A 20,176-nucleotide genomic window follows, 5' to 3' on the forward strand; every position below is an offset into this window, starting at 1 on the left:
TTTTCAGGACCCCACCTTGATGTTTCGGGACCCCACGTTGGGTCCCGACCCCAACTTTGGGAAACACTGGTTTAGACAATGCTATAAAAGTTGGCTGCCGTTGGTTTTATGTTGGATTATTAAAGGAGACGTTTGTTTATGTGGATTTTCTAGGTCAGGGGAGCTCCTCCTGTTCTGAAACAGGTTTTTTTTAAAGCTATGAAGTACTTTACTTAGGTCAGGACAATTAATTAACACCACATTCAATTATTATTGCTTCTCTAGCAAAAGCTGACCTAGTTCAAAAGGACCATCAAATTGTGATTGAAGTTAAGAGGGTTTACCAAAAATCCTAAGAAATCGCAGTTGTTTCGTGACAACAGACCCTTTAAGACTTTGTCATCACACAGCAGCTTTTTGGCCTGTTTCATTTTTCTCAAATGATTTTTAAACATAAATATCTGGTGTTGGTTTTGGATTTGGTAGTAGTTTATCCAAACTCCTGTTATTTTGTCCTTCTACATTTCATCTATTACTTTGCCATTTGACTAGGTTTATGTCAGGGTTTCTCATGGTACTAAAGTTTGGCTCCCAAACTTGTTAATTACTATTTTTTTTAACAAATAAGTCATTGATAATGTGAGCAATTCCAAAAAGCAATAACAAGTGTGGCATTTTGATTGAGGAAAAAGACCAAAACAATAATGACGTCGAGGGAAGACTTGTCTTCAGGAGGTAAAAGTTACTGCGAGAAACTGTAAACAGACTTTACTTCAGGGTTCAAACCACTGGGAAAACTTGAGAAACTCGATTAGACTTTTCCTAAAACGTTCAAATAACTTTTTTTTCCTGCAGAACGAGATAAAAACCAGCAGCAACCACATCATCTGTTACTCAGGGCGAAGGCAGAGTTACAGCAGCGCATGTGTTCGGCTGCGACTGAAACTGGGTCACTGCTGCTTATCGACGAGTCCTTCTTCTGCTCATAGAAGCAGAATTTTAAAGTGTAAAAAGCTCCGGTTTACGCTCTGTTCAAACTCAGGCCAAACCCGGCAGAACGAACAAAGCATCGCATAGACGGAGAAATAACCCACACAGCTAAAGGGCTTCTCAAGGCAGGGTAATGATTTGTTCTTAAAAGTCTGAGCTCGTCATCAGATTGTCACTTATCTGAGACAAATTAGCAGCAACAGAAAAAAACAAAAAACAARACATGACAACACTCCTCAAGCATTTGGTTTCAGGTGTCAAATAAATAAAAAATGATTTAGGTTAAAACACTTCAATAATCTTCTTGTAACTGTCCAGTCACATGCCTGTGAAAGCAGCTCAGAGTAGTTCAGATCGAAGTGAGGTTCTGTGGAGTAGTTCTGAATCTTTAATATCTTACCTGTTGTAGATAAATCCTGGAGGAATAAGAGCTTAAATTTGACCAGACTCGCGAGCTAATGGCTAGTCTGAGGGCTCTAATCTGTTTTTACTTTTACTAACACGTAAATTCCAAAGACAGTGTTGTTTAGTCAGCAGGATACTCGCATTTCTGAGGTTTTCATGACTTTCCTCTGTTCTCGCAGGACTTCTTGTTGCTTCAGTGGAACCGAGGAGGTGTTGGGCGACGTGTCCCTGCTAGATTTTTCTAAAACAAAAGTTCCAACAAGGCCAGGACGRATGGGCCTGTCAAGACTTCAGAAAGGGCCTGTTTGGGAGAAGGAGTGACTATGGACAATCTTTCTGACTTCGGCGGGCCGTGTTCGTCCACCCGCAGGGAATGGGAGTGAGTATCAAAACAATTTAATCTCATTTTGTGGTTGTAAATTGATTTATTCTCTATTTGTACTACTGAATACTTCCTGAGTGTAGTGTGTAATATAATTTAGCAATGATATAAACCTTTTCCCTCTTCTATATTAGTCACATTCATTAATGAAATGTGGCACAAAATACAAATATTTGGACCTCCTCATTAAAAGAAATCTTATTTAATGAGTTCTATAGACATAAACCACTTTAGATAAAAATAGATCAGATCCTTCATACGCCACAATAACCTGGTAAAATCTGGAGACAACCAGGATCTTGAAGTAGGTCACCAGGTTACGCMAACACAAAAATGGCAGTAAATAGTGCTTTTTGACAAAGGTTTAAATTTATCTGAATGGACTTTTTTTCCACTCCACTTATTGAGACATGAATTTCTGCTTAGAGGGCTCTTTGTAAAAAAATGCGTTTAAACGTGTCAGTTTGGAAACTGGTGCAGCAGCAGATGGTTAAACTGCACATGTCTGCTTTGTGGATGGAGCTCTGATTTGTGTGAGCTGGTCCAGTCGGGCTGTAATGTCTGAGCTGGAAACTTGGACAAAAGCAGAGTTTCTGTTTTCTATTAACACCCGATTTGTCCTGTTAGGACACGTTGAAACGACTGTGAATAAAACTTGAAAAACAGATATCAGTGTAATATTCCAAACATTAAATGTCTCTACAACACGCCGGTCATAAAACAAATGTGAGCCATTAGCGATATTAAAGCAAAAATAAAGAGACAAAATTTCAACAATGTGTCTTTGTGTTTTTAGTACCAACAGCTGTGTGGAAGATGTAATGGATGAAGATGAGAAGGACAGGGCAAAAAGGTAAMCAATCTTCTTTTTCTAAGTGTGTGTGTCCTGATGTGAGAAACAAAGTAATGTATTTTGAAGTCTTAAAAACAAAAAAAAAACTTAAAGGTCCAAAATTACAAGAAACCTTTGAGACAAATGTAACACCTGGAAAACACAAAAGTCATTAAGTCAAATAATCTGCAGAGGAAAGTGAACTTTATTCACCTTAAGGACTGAAATTAAACCAAGCCAAAGACAATTTTCTGTGACGTTTTAAGGACAGATGAAGAGACATTTCTTAGGYTTGTACTTCATGTACTGGGCTGCACTGGATCACTAAAGACCCGGCTCTTAAACTTGTGGATATCACGGTCGTGGTGGAGTAAATTTTGCCAATTTCTTCTCTATTATATTACCACTATACAACCACCAACTACCATTATACAAGTATATAGTTTGTCATTAAAATGTGAAATTCATTGCTGTATAATCATAAAGAGAGACTTTCACGTTCTATAATTTGTGTTTAAAAAACCTGCACTCTCGTTTAATAAATACAATTAATGTTTCTGCTGTCAATTCTCATTAAGATAATTTTGGCTGTGTTCAAAAGCCAAAGACCAATACTCTAGGGGAAGCACTGCTTTTATTAACAAAAACAAAAGGCATCATGGCCTCAAACTTACAACTCGCAGAAACACAAAGACAACCAGGACATCAGGATGGAACATAGACAATGACCTGCTGGTGGCAGGAGACCGGGWGTATAGAGCAGAGGTAACGAGGTATTGGAAACAGCTGACCTAATTGGAGACTGGGAACAGGTGAGGGGGGCTGAATGACAGCGTACAGAGGAAGCTGACTGAGGATGAACTGAGGATTGGCACAGGAAACACAGAGAAGCTGACACAAGAATACAAAACAATAAAACACTCAGAAGATCTGAAAATGAATCATAACATTAACCAAAATACAAGGATCATAACGGTTAATACTCAGGTATCTACAGTTTGAACTATATTCACCTAACCTCCTTCCACAGCTGATTTTTAGCACATGAACTAGAGTGAAAATGTCTCAAATATTAAAAATACCAATTTTAATTGTGAATTATYGCTAGCTTTTGATGCAAAAGTCAAAACTTGTGCTTGCTGTTTTCTGTTGCCTGTCTGTACGACTTTGAGTAAATACTGAAAGACTTATTACTTTTACATTTGCTGTAGTTTCTCAACCTTTTAACACATCATCTGCTGAATAATAAATGTGCCACCTATTTTCATATTCCTCTGAAAAAGACAAAAACACACTTATTTTTTTTATTTAGCATTTATACTTGAGATTATTTTGGCCTCTGTGTGAGACCATCTGTTATTTGTAGTAGTTTTTCTTATTTTTTATTATACTGCCTGAGTTACTTGCTCCAGGAAATAAATCTACTTTTACTAATATAGTGTGTTTTTGTAAATAAATATTCCTTTCTTTTTTATTAAAATAAAAAAACTTTTACAAGTACCTCTAAAATCAGGGCTGTCGAATTTGGTCCAAATGAATTTGTTATAAATGTAGAATCATGTAGAAAGTTTATTTTCTTCAGTGTGTTGCTTTAACTTGCTTTTTCGATGATTTACGCTTAATCGTATTCACTTGGCAAAAAGCATTAATAAACTAGAGGACTGGACGTTTGTATAAACACACCGCCAATCTAATATGCATTTTCTTCTCGCTGTAGGGCATCCCGTAACAAATCAGAAAAGAAAAGAAGAGACCAGTTCAATGTTCTCATCAAGGAGCTCTGCACCATGCTGCAGGGCCAAGGCCACCCGCGCAAGATGGATAAATCCACCATATTGCAAAGGACTATTGATTTTTTACAGAAACAGAAAGGTAGGGAGATGTTTCTCTGCCTTTGCACACCATCTAATTTTAGTTCGAACATGTTGGGTTTAGTTGCAGTCGTTACTTCGTCTTGATTGTGACGGTTAATTTCAACATTAAATTTGTTTTAGACATCACYGCGCAGAATGAAATCTGTGACGTGAAGCAGGACTGGAAGCCTTCGTTCCTCAGTAATGAGGAGTTCACTCAGCTAATGCTGGAGGTAAAGCTCAATACAATGTCTTCCTGCAGCTTTCATTAGAAATACTAATAAAACATTGTTAAAGGTGAAATTAAGTGTTTTGATGCTAACTTAACCAAATGAAAGTCATAAAAGTGTTTAGAGAATCGCATTTTAAAGAAACAACACTTATTTTAAATCAGTCATAAAGGATCGAAACAATTACTCGTGTCTCTTCTGCGTTTTCCTTGATCCCTCCGAAGTGTTACATGATCTGTGCCCAACAAAAGATTGTGAACAAACAAGTGAACATCTAGCCTGCAGGTGAAATGGTTCAGTGTGCAGCAGTTAAATGTGAAAACCGACCTGAAACTACAACAGGTGTTTCATTTTTCCCCTTCCAAGAGACAAGCGAGGTCAACTGATTTGGTAACTTAAGCTCCGGCGTGAAAACAACAACCCAGAGTCGGGTGTCGGGCCGTGCTGCGAACATTTTAAAGAAAAGAATCTGAAGTACAAGGCAAGAACTTTTGTCAGGAGCCGTCCTCAAAAACAGATATCGAGGTCGTCACCTGGTTTTCTTAGGGACAAACAAATGACACTTGARTAACAAATTAAAATGAAAATAAAACTGATAGAGTAATAGAATAGAACTGATAAGCAATGCGACCATAACCACATTTTATTTATTGTCCTGCATAGTCCTGTTACAATAGACGCTTCCCCCTCTATGGTATTTTGATGCAAAAAYGGTAAAAAAAAACATATAAATCAGCAAAACTGGCATCCAGAGTATTTTATTTAAGCGTGTAACTAGAAATAAGAACATAAATATAAAACTCTTTAACTGCATAGACTTTCATGAAAACACATCATACATTTTAAGTGTCGAAACAAAATAAACACCTTTAATGTTCTTCTGAGTGCATTTCTCCAACAAGGATGTATTTTTTCCTTTTTATAGCAGTTAAAATGTTTTCCAAGTGCCTCACATTTTTCTGACAGAAGAATTAACTTGACGTTGTTGAATTGGTCTTTTTACAGGCTTTGGATGGTTTCCTGGTTGCTTTAACAACAGATGGAAACATTATATACGTATCTGACAGTGTGTCGTCACTTATCGGCCATTTACCGGTAAGTTAGGAAATCTTATGTCAACTAATACTTTCCTATTCACATCGTTGTGGCTATTATAGATTAGTTTTATGGTAACAAAAGTTATTGACCAAGTGTGGTTTTTTTTTCTGACCTGTGAAAGATTTTAAAGGTAAAATGCTTATTATTTCTGGTCAAATATTTAACCTGATCTGATCCCGGAAAGGCATTTATTTTTATTCCTATAGTAGCAGCTACTGTATGGGTGTTAAATCACTGAAATAATTTAAATATTTTCCATACTGATGATTGTTGAACTGCATTTTTTACTTCTCACAAGAACTAGTTTGAAGTTTAGCAGGTACAGAATGACATGAATCTTGTTCAGAATTCATCAGGATTAAATAATACAATCATTTTTTTAGTTGTTCATCAGGAAATAAGTTCTTAAAGTTGTTAAATCACATAATGTGTCAGTTTATTTGTTACATCATTATGTTGCATTTCTCCAGAATGAGCTGCTCTCAGTTCATCAGTCAACAAACAGCAGAAACACAGCTTTCAAGGAAATGATTAAAGACACTCCTTTTGATACAGTAAAAAGCTCTAAATTAAAAAACTAATTAATATTTTCTTAACAGTTTTTGTGAAATTTGAAGCACAGTCACCGTACTGTTTGTACTTTACAATAATCTGCCTGCTGTAAATAAGACTGCAAATAAATTACACCGACAACAGAGAACAAGCTGTCCCATTATAATCCCTCAGAAACTAAAACATTTATCCAGTCATGGCGYTTCAGAGCCTGACTGACACACATCTGTCTTGTCGTACCAGTCAGATATGGTGGACCAAAACATCTTGAATTTCCTCCCCGAGCCAGAACACGGGGAGGTGTATAAGCTGCTATCATCCCACATGCTGATGACTGACCCCATTGCTGCTGACTTCCTTGACAGTGAGTATCCTGCTGAGCGGCATCCCTACACACACACACACACACACAAACACACACACACACACACACATGCTCTTTGTCTGGGTCACTGTGTTGAAGCACAGCACAAACAGAAAGTTTAAAATACGGATTTGTGTTTTTCCCTTAATGAAATCAAAACTAATTGTTGAAATCATTTCTTGCTTATAGTTATTATTACTTTTTTCTGTTTGTTGTTGAGTCTGCTGAAACACACACACAAAAAAAMRYGCATAACTCTTTGTGTCCACGCAGTTTGTCCTTACCTAACTCCGTATATTTAGAGGAAGTGGCTCCTTTAAGGTCTGCATTTATTGGATTGCTGATTAGTGCGTTTCTATGATTAGACTTTTAGCTAATAATAGGAGCAAGCTTAGTATCATTGTTAAGACTTTTAATCACGGTTATGTTAACACAGTAATCCAAAGCAGTGCRGCAGGGGAGGCCAAAGACGCTGACCTTAATCCTGTGTTTCTGTTGGACATTTCTGGGGAATAAAGGGGATGAGTCACCGCAGTCTCAGGCGGCCGTTAGAGGCATTGATAGTCGTCACAAAAACCTCGTATGGAGCAGTCATCATCTTGGTTGGACATCCATCTGTGTGAACAGCTCCTAACTGTAGCAGAACGTCTTCTTTTYTTTCCAGTATTTATCTCCTTTGGCYGAACACAGATAAAAGACATCTTTAGGAGGACAACTGAGGCCTGTCCTCGTTTAGGTTCGCTGGGTTTTTCTGTGGGGTTCTGGTTTTCTCGAGGTCACTGTGCTGCATTAGTGAAAACTTCTTTCATCTTTCTCTGGAGCTAAAAGTGCTCTTTTATAAACAGATAAACCRTAGTTCTCTAAATGGATTAAAAAAATGTTTGGACTGTGAGACAGAGGAGGATGACTTGCTGTGGTGACCTCTGAAAAGAGAGGACTGCTGTGCAAAATYTGTTTCTGAAAAGATTGATAGGTTGGTGTGAAATTATTAATTATTTTTGACAATTTCCTTGAAAARTGGCTTTTAATGAGATTGTTTTTGTGTTTATCTGTTATTAAAATAACTCATGAACCACTGGATGAGGTTTAATAAAACTCTCAAAGTAATCTTAGGATCATTTTGGAGTTGACCCGATTCATTATGGCCGCTAAAGCTAGTTAACCTTAGCAAACACAAAAATATCTGTATCTCGGACCGTTTTACAGATATTGAGCTAGAATTTGGTGCGATTATGGCTGAGATTAATACTCTGACCCTTGTTGCAACATCTTTGTTTCAAACTTTGGCATTATCTGTGAAATCAACACAGTTGGTCTGTTAGCAAAATTTCTCATGAGTCTTTGGACCTATTTACTGAAACYCTCAGTAAGTCATTACTGGGTGTATTTCTACACCACAGCTTATCCACCACAAAAAATGTCTGTAACTCAGGTAATTCTACAAATATTGAGAGATAATTTGATAAATGAGGGCTAACACTTTGAACACAACACGTTAGGAGACCTTGGAATATTGCACGAGATTGTACAAAATGTAATTTTGTAAGGTTTGTCCAAAATGAAATCATTTTTCATTTTTTATTTGAAACTCTGACAAGAAAGGTGGTGGGCGCTTTTAATCTCCATCATTAACATTGTAAAAATCCTAAAARTCCAATATTAAAATACAACCCATTAACAGACGTTTATCTCATATATATGTTAATGTATTAAGTAATTTTTAAAGAATGTAACCATGAAAATATATATTTTTTGCATAGGTGAGGCTCATACTGAGTTTTGCTGTCATCTCGCCAGAGGTAACATGAACCCAAACGAGCCCCCTGTTTACGAGTACGTTAAGTTTGTTGGAGATTTCAAGTTTCATAACAATGGTAAGGTTTTTGTTACCTTTTAGATAAAAATGCAAAAGCTTGAGTCTTCAAACCGCACATAAATAAATGTTCTCCCTCGTCTGACAGTGCCTACATCTTCTTGCAACGGGCTCGAACTGACGCTGCCGAGAAACTTGCAGTCATCGCTGGAGGAGCAGGTCTGCCTCATCGCCACCGTACGATTAGTCACTCCACAGTTTCTGAAGGTAGGAGCGGGTCGATTTTTTTATAAAAAAGGTTTTTATTTGTTTTGCTGTTATTACTCCCAGAAAGCTAAAACATCTGCATCAGACTGCGTGACGTCATTGAAATTGAGTCAGCGGCACAAAAGGAATGTCTAACAGATGATTTGTTTTCCTCAAAGTGAAATCGACGTTTGAGGGTTTTATTTTGTAGCACATCTCGTCATATTGTAACATCAATGTGACGATTTGTTTAATGTCTCCAGGTGTAAAAACGTTGTTACACCAGCTTCTGTCAAATGTAACATCAACAATAACTCTGTTTTTGTCCTTTCATCTGATTCTCAGACTCAGAATGAATCCTCTTTTACAAATCTGAGTTCAGTTTTCTGTTTCTGAACTCTTATCGTTCCCCCTTTATTTGCTTTTCTCCAGAATAACAGCGTCTAAGGTCACATCTTCTGAGAACCGTTCAGAACATTCAGTCTGTGTGTGATTGTGTGTCTTAGTGAGAACAAAACTGCAAGGACGTGTTGTCAAAAACATGGYGCTGAAGCAGAGCGCCGCCCTTTCTGTGATGTCACAAATCTGAGCTTTAGCCCTGCCAAACAGCATAGAAAATGTATAATCGTAACGTATTTGTTAAGAAGAAAAAACACTTAAAAGCCCAGATAAAAAAAATCTTGCTGTGCCATTACAGTACAGCTTGAGTGAATCTGTTTTTTCTGTTTGTGTTCTGATTCAGGATTTGTGTAACGTAGAAGATCCGTGTGATGAGTTCACCTCCAGACACAGCCTCGAATGGAAGTTCTTGTTTTTAGATCACAGGTATGAAATTAATGTAGTTTCAATAATCGTTAGTGTTCACTTCAAAAAGAAAGAAAAAAGCTGTTTATGATAATGTGTTCTGTTTTAGAGCCTCACCCATCATTGGTTATTTACCCTTCGAGGTTCTCGGGACTTCTGGCTATGATTACTATCATGTGGATGACTTGGAGCTCATTGCTCAGTGTCACAAGCAACGTAAGAAATCTTCCTTTATCACCTCTCCATCCAGAAATCCATCTCTGGCAGGAGGAAACTGTAGTTAGAGAAGAAATGTGTGATTTCTGATCTGTGTTTTTCTTTTCTCTGTCCTCAGTAATGCAGTTTGGAAAAGGTAAATCCTGTTATTATCGCTTCCTGACCAAAGGGCAGCAGTGGATTTGGCTTCAGACTCACTACTACATCACCTACCACCAGTGGAACTCTAAACCTGAGTTCATTGTCTGTACACACACTGTTGTCAGGTAAGAATGATTGTTCTCCTGTTTTCTCTATTAAGTATGTAACGATACATGGTACTGGACCATTACAGGAGTTTTTTGCTCAATCTTTTTGCAACGTCTGCTCTAGTCTGCACTACTTAATACTAGAGGTGTAACAATACATCCATCCACATCGATATATCAATTAAATAATCAATGATTCAATTATATCAGGGCAAAATGAAAAAAAAATCGATCCAATATCATCTTCATATTCACACCTAAAACGATCATTTAGTTTAGTTGGTTAGTTGTTAGATGTGCATATACTGCATCATATTGATCACAGACTTGTGAATTCAATTGAAATCATATTGTGACAGACTTTGTGATATTGAGAAATATTGTATCGCCATCCAGACAAATCAATAAATTATTGTATCGCGATAAATTTGGTGATTTATACCCTACCTAACAACGATCTGTTAGTGTGTGAGGGGCACAATCAAACATGCTTCTGGAGCTGAATTGGGATGCAGCCAGGTGGTGTGAGCCGACCCAACAGTTGCCAGCAGCCGTTGAATAAAAAAGGGGGGTGGTACACAGGAAGTGGTGTCAGAGGAGCAGATAGATGGCAGCTGTGAGCCGATCGTCGTCTGTTTGTTTACCCTTCAAACTGTCACCCTGCGCTCTGTTGGCTTTAGTGTGAAGTTAAGTTTTTAATCCCTCATCAGGTGCAGTGTGATCCATAAAAAGATCTGCTGAAACCTGTAAAGACTCTGAAAGTTGTCCGGTGTTTCCTCAGATYTTGTCACAGAAGCTCACAACTCTTATCTTGAAGAGGATGCATGTTTTTGAATAGCTTTTTGCTGCCTGCCACAACAGAATACCATCTAAATCTCTGTCTGCTACAGCAAATTAATTCAAAGGAAACACAGGTCTTGCCTGTTTAACATCAGCTGTGAACGTTTCCCAGTTACCTACAGGAGCAATGGAGTGATGGGTGGATGTATGGAAAGCCACAAGGGTCATAATTTGAGATCTTTGGAATGTCTTCTGACGTATCTTAAATGCTTAATCTTTTTAATCTTGTCACCAGGTGTTAAATAAGCACCACACTTTTATGAACACTAGCACTCAGCTACTTGTAATGCCAGGTGTGTTTGTTCAGGATTTATTTTTTATTTCCACACTGGCACACTTCAGTTCTGTAATTAGTTTATATTTTGCATCAAGTTTAGGTGRAATKAACTGGAACACTTTTATTTTTGTRCTATTTTCTTAACAAGAGAAATAYCTTTCAGTTTTAAAATTTATGTTTTTTTGGCCTGAAGGACAGATTATATTTTAAAAAGCTGGGTTTCAGTCATGGGGTTTTAGAGATTTCAAATGAAAGTAAAATATTTATGAGAGGAAACCGTTGTTGAGTCTGTATTGCGCAGATTTAGATCCAGTTTCAAGACAAAGATACCAGCAATTGGTTCACAAATAYGTCATGTGTGACAAGTATCTCATGAGTTTTTAACAGCACCTAAAGATTTTGTGACARTCGAGGCTGTCGGTACCACAAACTCTGGTCCTTTGAACATCTTACAGCAGATGGAAGCCTAGAAAAGTCTGGACACGTATAACTTTTGTCTGMAAGTGGGTCCACGACTTCAGTACTAAACAACTCCACGGTTATAGTTTGGTCTTCACCACGGGGGGTGTTTGTTCTAGTATTGTTTTATAGGGTGCTAGCGGTGACGGCTAATGTTAACAAACATTCAACACCTAACGATACTAACACTGGGGAAGCCTAAAAGGTCCAGATGAAGTCAGATTACTGGTTACTTCACAATCATTATAAAGTAAAAGACAATTTTACGACAGCATAATGTTTTATGAACACGGCCACAAAAAATGTTAGCTAACATACCTGTGACGTAGGTTTAAAATACACTTTTTACAGCACTCTGAACTTTCTACATTACTCACTTTTGTTTCTGACAATCTTTGGTACTCNATTTTTTTTGGCGTACGCCATTTCCGCCTTTTGGCCGTACGTTCACTTTTAGTATGGTTTCCACGCAATCCTTTATAAATAAGACCCCAGATGAAGTCCGTATTAGATTACTGGTTACTTCACAATCATTATAAAGTAAAAGACAGTTTTACGACAGCATAATGTTTTATGAACACGGCCACAAAAAATTTAGCTAACATACCTGTGACGTAGATTTAAAATACACTTTTTACAGCACTCTGAACTTTCTACATTACTCACTTTTGTTTCTGACAATCTTTGGTACTCGATAATACCCCTTTTTCTTTTCTTGGTTAGAATGATTGGAGCTGTTGTAAAGTAAACAAAATGGTATATTTTCAGACAACAGATTCTCTGCTACCTCACTTCCTACCCTCCGTCTGTATTTCACACTCCTGTTGCTCTGCATTGTGACATCACAGGAAAGCAACCTATTAGCTGAATAACTTTGGCTCTTTGTTATTTCTAATGTGAAGTTTCCTTGTTGTGCAAGACTTAGCACCTTTCTACTAGCAGTGGAGGATTGTTTTCTGTTTGCTTCTAGGATTGTTAGTGTTTCCTTAAAATAAACTCAATTTGCTGTTCAGTTACGCTGAGGTGCGAGCTGATCGGAGGAGAGCGTTTGGTCTTGAGGAGCTGTCTCCACCTGAGATAGCCCCCTCCTCTGTGAAGGTAAGGACCAGGAGCTTTACTGCTTGTCCTCGTGTCTTCAGGTCTRTGTCCTGAACCTGTGTCCCCCACCACTACTCCCACAGGCTCAGGAGCTGTACCTGGACATCTGCTCCACTCTGAACCCCGCTCGGGACAGAAACAGCGGTGCACGTTCGGTGTCCTCCCACAGCTCCCGGAAATCCTCCCACACGGCGCTGTCGGACTCTTTGTGTGAGTCATCCTCTGCTCTCCAAACTGCCGACTCACTCCACAGCAGCTCGTTATTTGAAGAAATCCTCCTGGTGAAATGTAGCCGAAAAAGAGATTACGTTCTTCTTCGGGCGGCAGCAGACGAAGCTTTTTACGCTGCGTTTTAAATTAATTCCTGTTGAAAACCATCAATTTTTCTCCCTTTTTTTGTAGTTTGAAAAATATCCCACATTTTAATTCTTTATTTTGTAATCTTAGAAGAGTCTGTGGCTAAATGTCTGAAACAGAGCAGACTTGGCGTCTTTACAACGCCTCCCATGAATGTGTGGGTAACGATGCATCTGCGATGAAATGTTTTCCAGGCCCCTGTTAGTTTAAATCTCCATTTCTCTCTGACTTGCTGCCTTTCCACCCACCATCTAACGTGCTAAAACACCTCACTTCCATCTGCATATTTATGAAGACAACATGGCAGCAGTGGCAGATTCATTACAGGAGCTGTTAATAAAGGGCAAACAGAGCCGCACACATTAGTGCACTTTCTTCACTTTCCGAGGTACATTATTAAACCTGGCTCCATCAGAACAATGAATTGCTTTGTTTTGTGTGGGTTATAATAAGAAACGCTGAGTGAATGCATCACAGTTTGAATTGGCAAACAGTGGCCTGTGAATCAGCAGAGTTATTTAATAAAAGAGGAATAACAAAGTTTGGTTACTTTGCTAATTTAAAACTAAAGCATCATCCTCTCTGAAAACAAGAGAATAAATCCACTGATTTGTTGTCAGTTTATGTTTGGATCTGCAGTACGACGTTTCTGTGCTGGATTAAATGATTTTATGACTCCTTTAGGAATTGATAACCACACGAGCCACCACTGTTTGCCTCTGAACATTTAAAAAGTTTAATGGAGTTAACAGAATTTGATTAAAATCTGGGGGCTTACACTTTAAAGCTAAAGTGTGATCTTCAAAAGAAGACTTTGACTCAAGTTACACATTRAACAAAAAATCTGCCTCATAAAGCAGCTTCCTACGGGAAAAGTTTATTACAACTGATTACAGCTAAATGTATTAGAAAGATGATTATTTGAACATGCAGCAGCAAAGTATGCACTAAATAAGCCATTAAGAGTCAATATCTGAATAAAAAAAAAGAAAAAATATACTGTACATGAGGTTTATTTATTATTTTAACCAAGGACAATTTACAGTTTAGGAACAGAAGTTTATTTTTATTGTAGCCTTGTTATTTATCAGTCATTCCTAGTCCCTCCTTCATTAGTCGGAGCTTGTACAGCAGGTTAAATGATTGAGGTTGATCATGAAAAGCGCAGAACATTGTTATTAATAAATGTGACGCGTCTCCTCTGCAGCAGCGAACTCCTACTCCGAGGCCTGCACGCCATCATGGCAGCCTGCTTCCATCGGGCCCGAGAAGACGTCTGTCAGACTCCAGCCCACTGCTTCAAAGGTCAGTTTCTTCTTCTGGAGATAAAACGGTCTGATGACACAGTCTCATGTCAACGGCGCTGCTAAATGGTAAACTTCCCCCTATTTTTTTTTCCTCTGTAGAGTTTGCCTCAAAGACAAAATTCCTTTGACCTTGTTCCCCAAATGAGCCTCCCCCTTTCTCCAACCTGCAGCAAGCACTCCACAATGGTTAGTGTTTAGACTTCCTCTCCTGCCTGCTGTGCTCGTCTCCTCTGCTTGTGTACATGTCGTTCTGTTATGACTGCTGCTGCCAAATGTGTTCATAATGTGTTCATATCATCTGCTCAGTGTCCCTCTTAGTCTGGTTATGAGATTGTCGATAAAAAACAAGAACATAAGGAAAAGGTTAAAGATGATAAGATTATAGTTTGTTTTTGTTGTACTTTGGTTTTCTACAAACTGCTGAAGGAAATTGGCACTGAGTACTTACAGCAAGAAGGTAAAATAAAGTTTCAACTTGCTTTCTCTCTGCAGCAACAGTCCCCGCAGCAGCAGCCGCCGCCGCCGCCGCAGCCCTCCATGTATCAGCTGCAGCAGCCGCAGCTCGGTGTGATGAACCAGCTGAAGGAACAGCTGGAGGAGAGGACACGCATTCTGCAGGCTGACATTAAGACCCAGCAGCAGGAGCTGCACGACATAAAGGAGAAGCTTCATCTCGCTAATCTACAGGTAGAAGAAGAAAGATACCACTGAGTTGTTTAAAAAACGATAACAACTCTTATACATGAATAGACAAATAGACTTTTATTCTCTGGAGTGAAAAACTAGCCCAATTGTTTCTAAACATAAAATTAACAGTTGTGTTTATGTAGTAAACCTAAACCCTTCCAGAGCTGATGCTTTGTCTCCACCTAGTGTCCATTACAAGTTACTACATGTACAAAATATAGCTTTAAACAGTCAGCACAATGCCTTCATACAGTATATACAATACGTTTGTATTTATACTACATTTATATATTAATTTGGTCAATAACACACACAAAATGACTATTTCAGTCTGTAATGTAATGTTAAAAAATGAAAATAACATGAGATGATCTTAGTGTTTTAAAACCTAAACTAAAAAAATTGCTCGTTAACAAGAAACAATGTAAATCAACTGTAAAGAATGTGAATTTTTTTCTGTTTTAATATTTTTACTAATGGCGACAAATATTTTAACACATATTAACACAGTTTTTTTCCAAGTCTGTTGCTCACAGGTTTCGTACACAGAAAATATCTTGAGATTAGTTGTGATTAATTTATGATTTTAATTTATGCCCAGCACTAATTTTACCTACATAATGTTTATTTTTTAGAAGTTAATAAACGTTTTGAATGATTACCCATCTTCTGCCTCTCTGTGTGTTTTAGATGTTGTTACAGCAGCCTATCCACAGTGACTTCAGTCAGGCCCAGCAGCAGCAGCAGCAGCAGCAGCAGCAGCAGCAGGGCCCAGGAAGGCCGGCCCAGCAGAATCAGTCAGGGGTCATCAGGCAGCACTCAGGCCAGCCTAAAGCAGCAGCAGCAGCAGGCTGTGGTGCTCACAGTTCCTCCCCTCACTCTGTCCTGAGAGAAAACAGCTCACCATCAACACAGGTTTGAAGCTGCATGGGAAAAAAAAACTCAATTCTTTTGTTGCAAATTAAACCGTATTTTTCTTGTGCTCATCGTAGGTTCAGCAGAGGATCACTCTGAGCAGGCAGTCTGTGAGTTTGCCTGTGCAGACAAACACGAGCCTGACGACGCCCTTCTACAGCAACCCCATGATGTTCTCCCAGACTAACACCCGGCCCCAGCACGACCCAAACCAAAGACAAACCAACAGCCAGTTCAGCCAGGACGGACAGCTACGGTGAGAGCTCTGAACACGCTGCGTTTAAAACACCTTCATGCTAACACAACTCCATCCTGTCTCTCCTGCAGAATGCTCCTCAACCAGCCCATGCAGACACTGGTTCCTACGAGCAGCGTCACCTCGCAGACCTCCCAGTGCAACATGGGGATCTCCCAGACTCTGTACGCAGACGACACAACAACAGTGGGCGCTTCGCCTCGTCTCTCCTCTTCCCTGAGCGTCTCGTTGTTCTTACGTTACAGGTACAGCCTGGACCAGCCGCTCATCGCCCCGTCCTTCACCATGCAGCAGGTCAACTGCAACGCCGTCCTGGTGCCCTCCCCCGTCTTCACGTCTCCCATAATGATCCCGCACAACACCTTCATCACACACCAGTCCCAGTCAGCCTACCACCCTCAGCCTCAGGCCTCGCAGCACTCGGTGCAGCCACAGCAGTTCTTTCAGGTAACCCCCGCAACCGAATTCTAAACTCACCGGATCGGCATCGGTTTTGAGTGTTCACGCTCCGCTTTTGTTCTCGCAGATGACTCAAGGACTTGTTCACGGTGGATCGACTCCAGCTTTCCTTCACACCGCTAACGTCCCGCAGCAGAGCACGGTGGGGTACATCCAGCAGCAGCCACAAACACAGCAGGTGCCGCAAGCACAGCAGCAGCAACAACAACAACAACACCAACAACAACAACAACAAAGACAATATCAACATTCTCAAAACCAGACAAGCAGCGCTTCAGATTTCCAAAACATGCTGACTCGGTAGCACTGAGGACCTTTTAGGAGCTCTGAGACCTGCCTCTGCGGCGCCGTCCTGCAGGTAGCGGTGCGCCACGGCACCCGCAAATCAAACTTGGTCATGAGTCCAGAGGAAGCTGGCCTCACACAGGCTGTACTGACCCGAGGTCCCTCCACCCACCGTAAGGTTTCGAGGAGCGTCTGAAGGGRGCCCACATTGCACTCACTGAGACCGCCAGAACAAGTGGATTATCAAAGCTCTTAAAAAGATGCTTTCACGTGTCTACTTGTTGAACTGTTTTTAATGTTCGTGTCTGTTTGCACTTTGCTAACATCCCCTACCTAAAAGTAAATATTTATTTTTATCCCARGTTTTAATGTTCTCTCTAAGGCTTCAAGGTGAGATTAAATTTAAATTAAAAAATAAAATAAAAAAAACGCAGAAAAACAATGCCTGTTTGTSAAGCATCAGGATGTAAAACACTACCGGAGAGTCCCTCACATTATCTGGAAGGTCTATCTAGATTTTTAAAGCCTGAATCTGGGACTGAAGAAGTACCGGTCCCAAAAATCTGGATTAGAATAAGCTCAGCTGCTTCTGACGAGCTGCGATTTTCGAAACAGGAGGAGAGGAAGAGGAGGAGTAGGAAGGGTCGATTTGTGCCTTCAACCGTGACGCGTTCATGGTGCGGTTCGAYGGTTTCATCTGATTACGGCTTTAAAAATCCAGCTCAGGTCCATTTAGAATAAAAAAGAGGTATATTTTCATAAGAGTCTTATTTTATGTGTTTAGGTTTGTATTGGACATAATGCAAATACATATATTTTAGCTGGGTTTTTTTTACACATTCAGTACTTTCTGAACAGTGTGTTGTAATGTCCTYACCCTTAAAGAGTTATTCGTCCATGTTTTATGACAACAAGACGTGAAAGAAACTTATTTTTACACAGAAGTTATGATACATAGTTTTTTTAGACACTGAAAGGTGGTCCTTATGTGCTGTCTCCCCTCTGGCTAATTGTAGTAAAAACACTCAAATCAAACTTAACTGCTGCACAAATGAGTTTGGGAGAGTTTGCATGCTGCCTAAAAKCTTGATTCTTGTTTTGGTCTTATTTATAAGACAAATCACACTTCAGCCATGACTCTGTCAGCTCTTATATTTCACTAAACAATCAACTTTCACGTGATTTTTGCATTATCTAACATGGGCTGTATCCTGTGATTCAAAGGCTCCTCCAGTTRCAGCCCACAAATGCGTCCTCCTTCCCCCCACCCCCCGATTTGAGGTTCCACTTTATTCTGCACAGCCCAAGATGCATTGACCGGGAGATTTTCTTATAATTTATTTATTTATTTATTTTTTGCTTGCTTGGCAAACGAAGCAAGAGCCAGGAGTAGTTTTAAAATTAAAATCTGGAGGTACAAAAATGGAAAGTTCTCCCACTCGCCATCAACAAAGGACCCGGCCAACGTAGACGCAGCCCCTGAATTTGCACAATTTGCTCAAAGTCTGGATGTTACAAGTTTTTCAAGCCGTGTTCAAACCATTTCTGACAATCTTTAGGTGATTCTGTAAAAGGAAACACGAGAACATGATGTGCAAAAACTTAATTCACTTACTTTCATGTGTCAGACAATCCGTAGTACTCGAGTACTGACAGTTATTCACGGTGATAACAGAAGGATAAAAGAAAAGACTGGAGTGTGTTGTTAAAACCTGATTCATAGTTTAATCCAATATGCATCATAAAGTTAATCAATCAGCTAATAAACAAAGTTAAAATCTACCTTTTACCCCAAACTCTTGCAGCAAGGTTCAGAGCCGCTTCACACTTTTCTATGTGCAATGTTGGATTTAAAAAGAAGAATGTTAATTTATACTGTCAGAACWGGTTTACTTGTATATAGAGGTGTATTATAAGCAGTTTTACCTTGTAATTTATATGGAAGTGATTTATTATTTTTTTATGAAAATGTCCTAACATTCCTTTGGCAGTATTTTTTTTTCTTTTATTACAAATGTGTCATCTGAAGTGTAGGATTACAGGAGGTACCGTTTGGTTATGATGGTTGAAACAAACAGAGTCAGAATCTCTCAGAAAATGTTATAAAATGAATAATCTGCTCGGCTTCTGCTGCTCAGTTCAAACCCTCTAACTCAACACAGTCGTTTAAGTGCAATTGTGTAATATTAAGATTATTTTTCAGTCCGGAGCAAAGCGACAACGACCWTTAATCTCTTCACAAGTTTTAAACGCTTACAAAGGTTCTGCTCACCGCCACTCGAGGTGCCATACACGACTAGATTTATCTTCTCTGGCTGACGTTTCAGAGAAAATGACTTAAAATAAGAATTCAGGACAGAGTTGAATAAAAATAATCAGCCGTTCTGGCGATAAAATTCTTTACTGAGATWATTTCTTCGAAACTCAATCTGTGAAAACAAATCTGCTAATATTGAATTTTTTTTAAACTCATCTGTCCTGAACATGAGTCTTTTGGACCACGAGTTGCTTCACGAAGGCTTTAAATAAACACTTTCAGTGTCTCTGAAGTTAAAATGTTCTCGCTGACAGCAGCCGTTTAGTTTCTCCCCCCAGATAGCTTCTCCTTCATGAGTGAGTGTCAATGTTTTATTCTTTTCGTTTGAAGGTGTGTGAACTTGATCACGTTGAATTTGTACTTTTTTTGTTTTGTTTCGTTTTTCTGATTTGTAACTAAAAGTCAGATTGATGCTTTGTGTGTAAAAGAAATGCCAGGAAMCAAAACAAGCCTGGTGTTCAGACATTTCTGCAGTTTCAGTGCAGAAAAATAATAAAAGATTATATTGTATAATAGAATGTTTWAAAAAAAGAGGCCACATAGTTGTTTATTTTATATGTCGGGTAGATTGCATATGTATGTTACATGATTGAAAATTAAAAAGTAATTTTGTAAGATTTAAGAAGTGTCTTTTTAGAGGAGGTGAGGTTTATTTTTCGGTGTTGCACAGTCACTTGTACGGCTTGTTTTTCCTTTCTCTGTATTTACCATAAAGATAAGCTTTAACCATTTTATTGTTTAAAATGAAACTTAAAATTGAGTTTACACTCTAAATATTAATTATAAAATATTTAAATTATATATAAATCAACTTGGATATTGTGACATATTTGGAAATAAATATTTTTAAACATATTCCTGAGCAAACTTTGTCATTATCAGGATTTCTTGCATCTGGAAAAAAGAT

At 38.8% G+C, this 20,176-nt stretch overlaps 1 protein-coding gene across 5 annotated transcripts in view; it reads left to right on the plus strand.

Moving 5' to 3' along the window:
* The window catches only part of npas2 (neuronal PAS domain protein 2), a 44,259-nt gene extending 24,135 nt beyond the window's left edge, over positions 1-20,124 (plus strand). For 4 of the 5 annotated variants that reach the window (XM_014006768.1, XM_014006765.1, XM_014006767.1 and 1 more), the window contains 21 exons: positions 1,554-1,753; positions 2,553-2,609; positions 4,306-4,460; positions 4,583-4,674; positions 5,677-5,766; positions 6,565-6,685; positions 8,446-8,559; positions 8,647-8,765; positions 9,487-9,569; positions 9,658-9,764; positions 9,883-10,030; positions 12,602-12,686; positions 12,770-12,896; positions 14,251-14,348; positions 14,450-14,536; positions 14,843-15,037; positions 15,728-15,952; positions 16,030-16,208; positions 16,280-16,372; positions 16,454-16,655; positions 16,735-20,124. In XM_014006768.1, the coding sequence (XP_013862222.1) occupies positions 1,698-1,753; positions 2,553-2,609; positions 4,306-4,460; positions 4,583-4,674; positions 5,677-5,766; positions 6,565-6,685; positions 8,446-8,559; positions 8,647-8,765; positions 9,487-9,569; positions 9,658-9,764; positions 9,883-10,030; positions 12,602-12,686; positions 12,770-12,896; positions 14,251-14,348; positions 14,450-14,536; positions 14,843-15,037; positions 15,728-15,952; positions 16,030-16,208; positions 16,280-16,372; positions 16,454-16,655; positions 16,735-16,971 (2,670 nt within the window). In that variant the 5' untranslated portion in view covers positions 1,554-1,697 and the 3' untranslated portion in view covers positions 16,972-20,124. Of the gene's footprint in view, positions 1-1,553; positions 1,754-2,552; positions 2,610-3,416; positions 3,576-4,305; positions 4,461-4,582; positions 4,675-5,676; positions 5,767-6,564; positions 6,686-8,445; positions 8,560-8,646; positions 8,766-9,486; positions 9,570-9,657; positions 9,765-9,882; positions 10,031-12,601; positions 12,687-12,769; positions 12,897-14,250; positions 14,349-14,449; positions 14,537-14,842; positions 15,038-15,727; positions 15,953-16,029; positions 16,209-16,279; positions 16,373-16,453; positions 16,656-16,734 lie in introns of those variants that run through there. The other variant, XM_014006769.1, reaches the window with a different exon arrangement.
* Positions 20,125-20,176: the final 52 nt, after the last annotated feature.

This window comes from Austrofundulus limnaeus, unplaced genomic scaffold (assembly GCF_001266775.1).
Source record: "Austrofundulus limnaeus strain Quisiro unplaced genomic scaffold, Austrofundulus_limnaeus-1.0 Scaffold37, whole genome shotgun sequence".
Taxonomy (NCBI): Eukaryota; Metazoa; Chordata; class Actinopteri; order Cyprinodontiformes; family Rivulidae; genus Austrofundulus; species Austrofundulus limnaeus.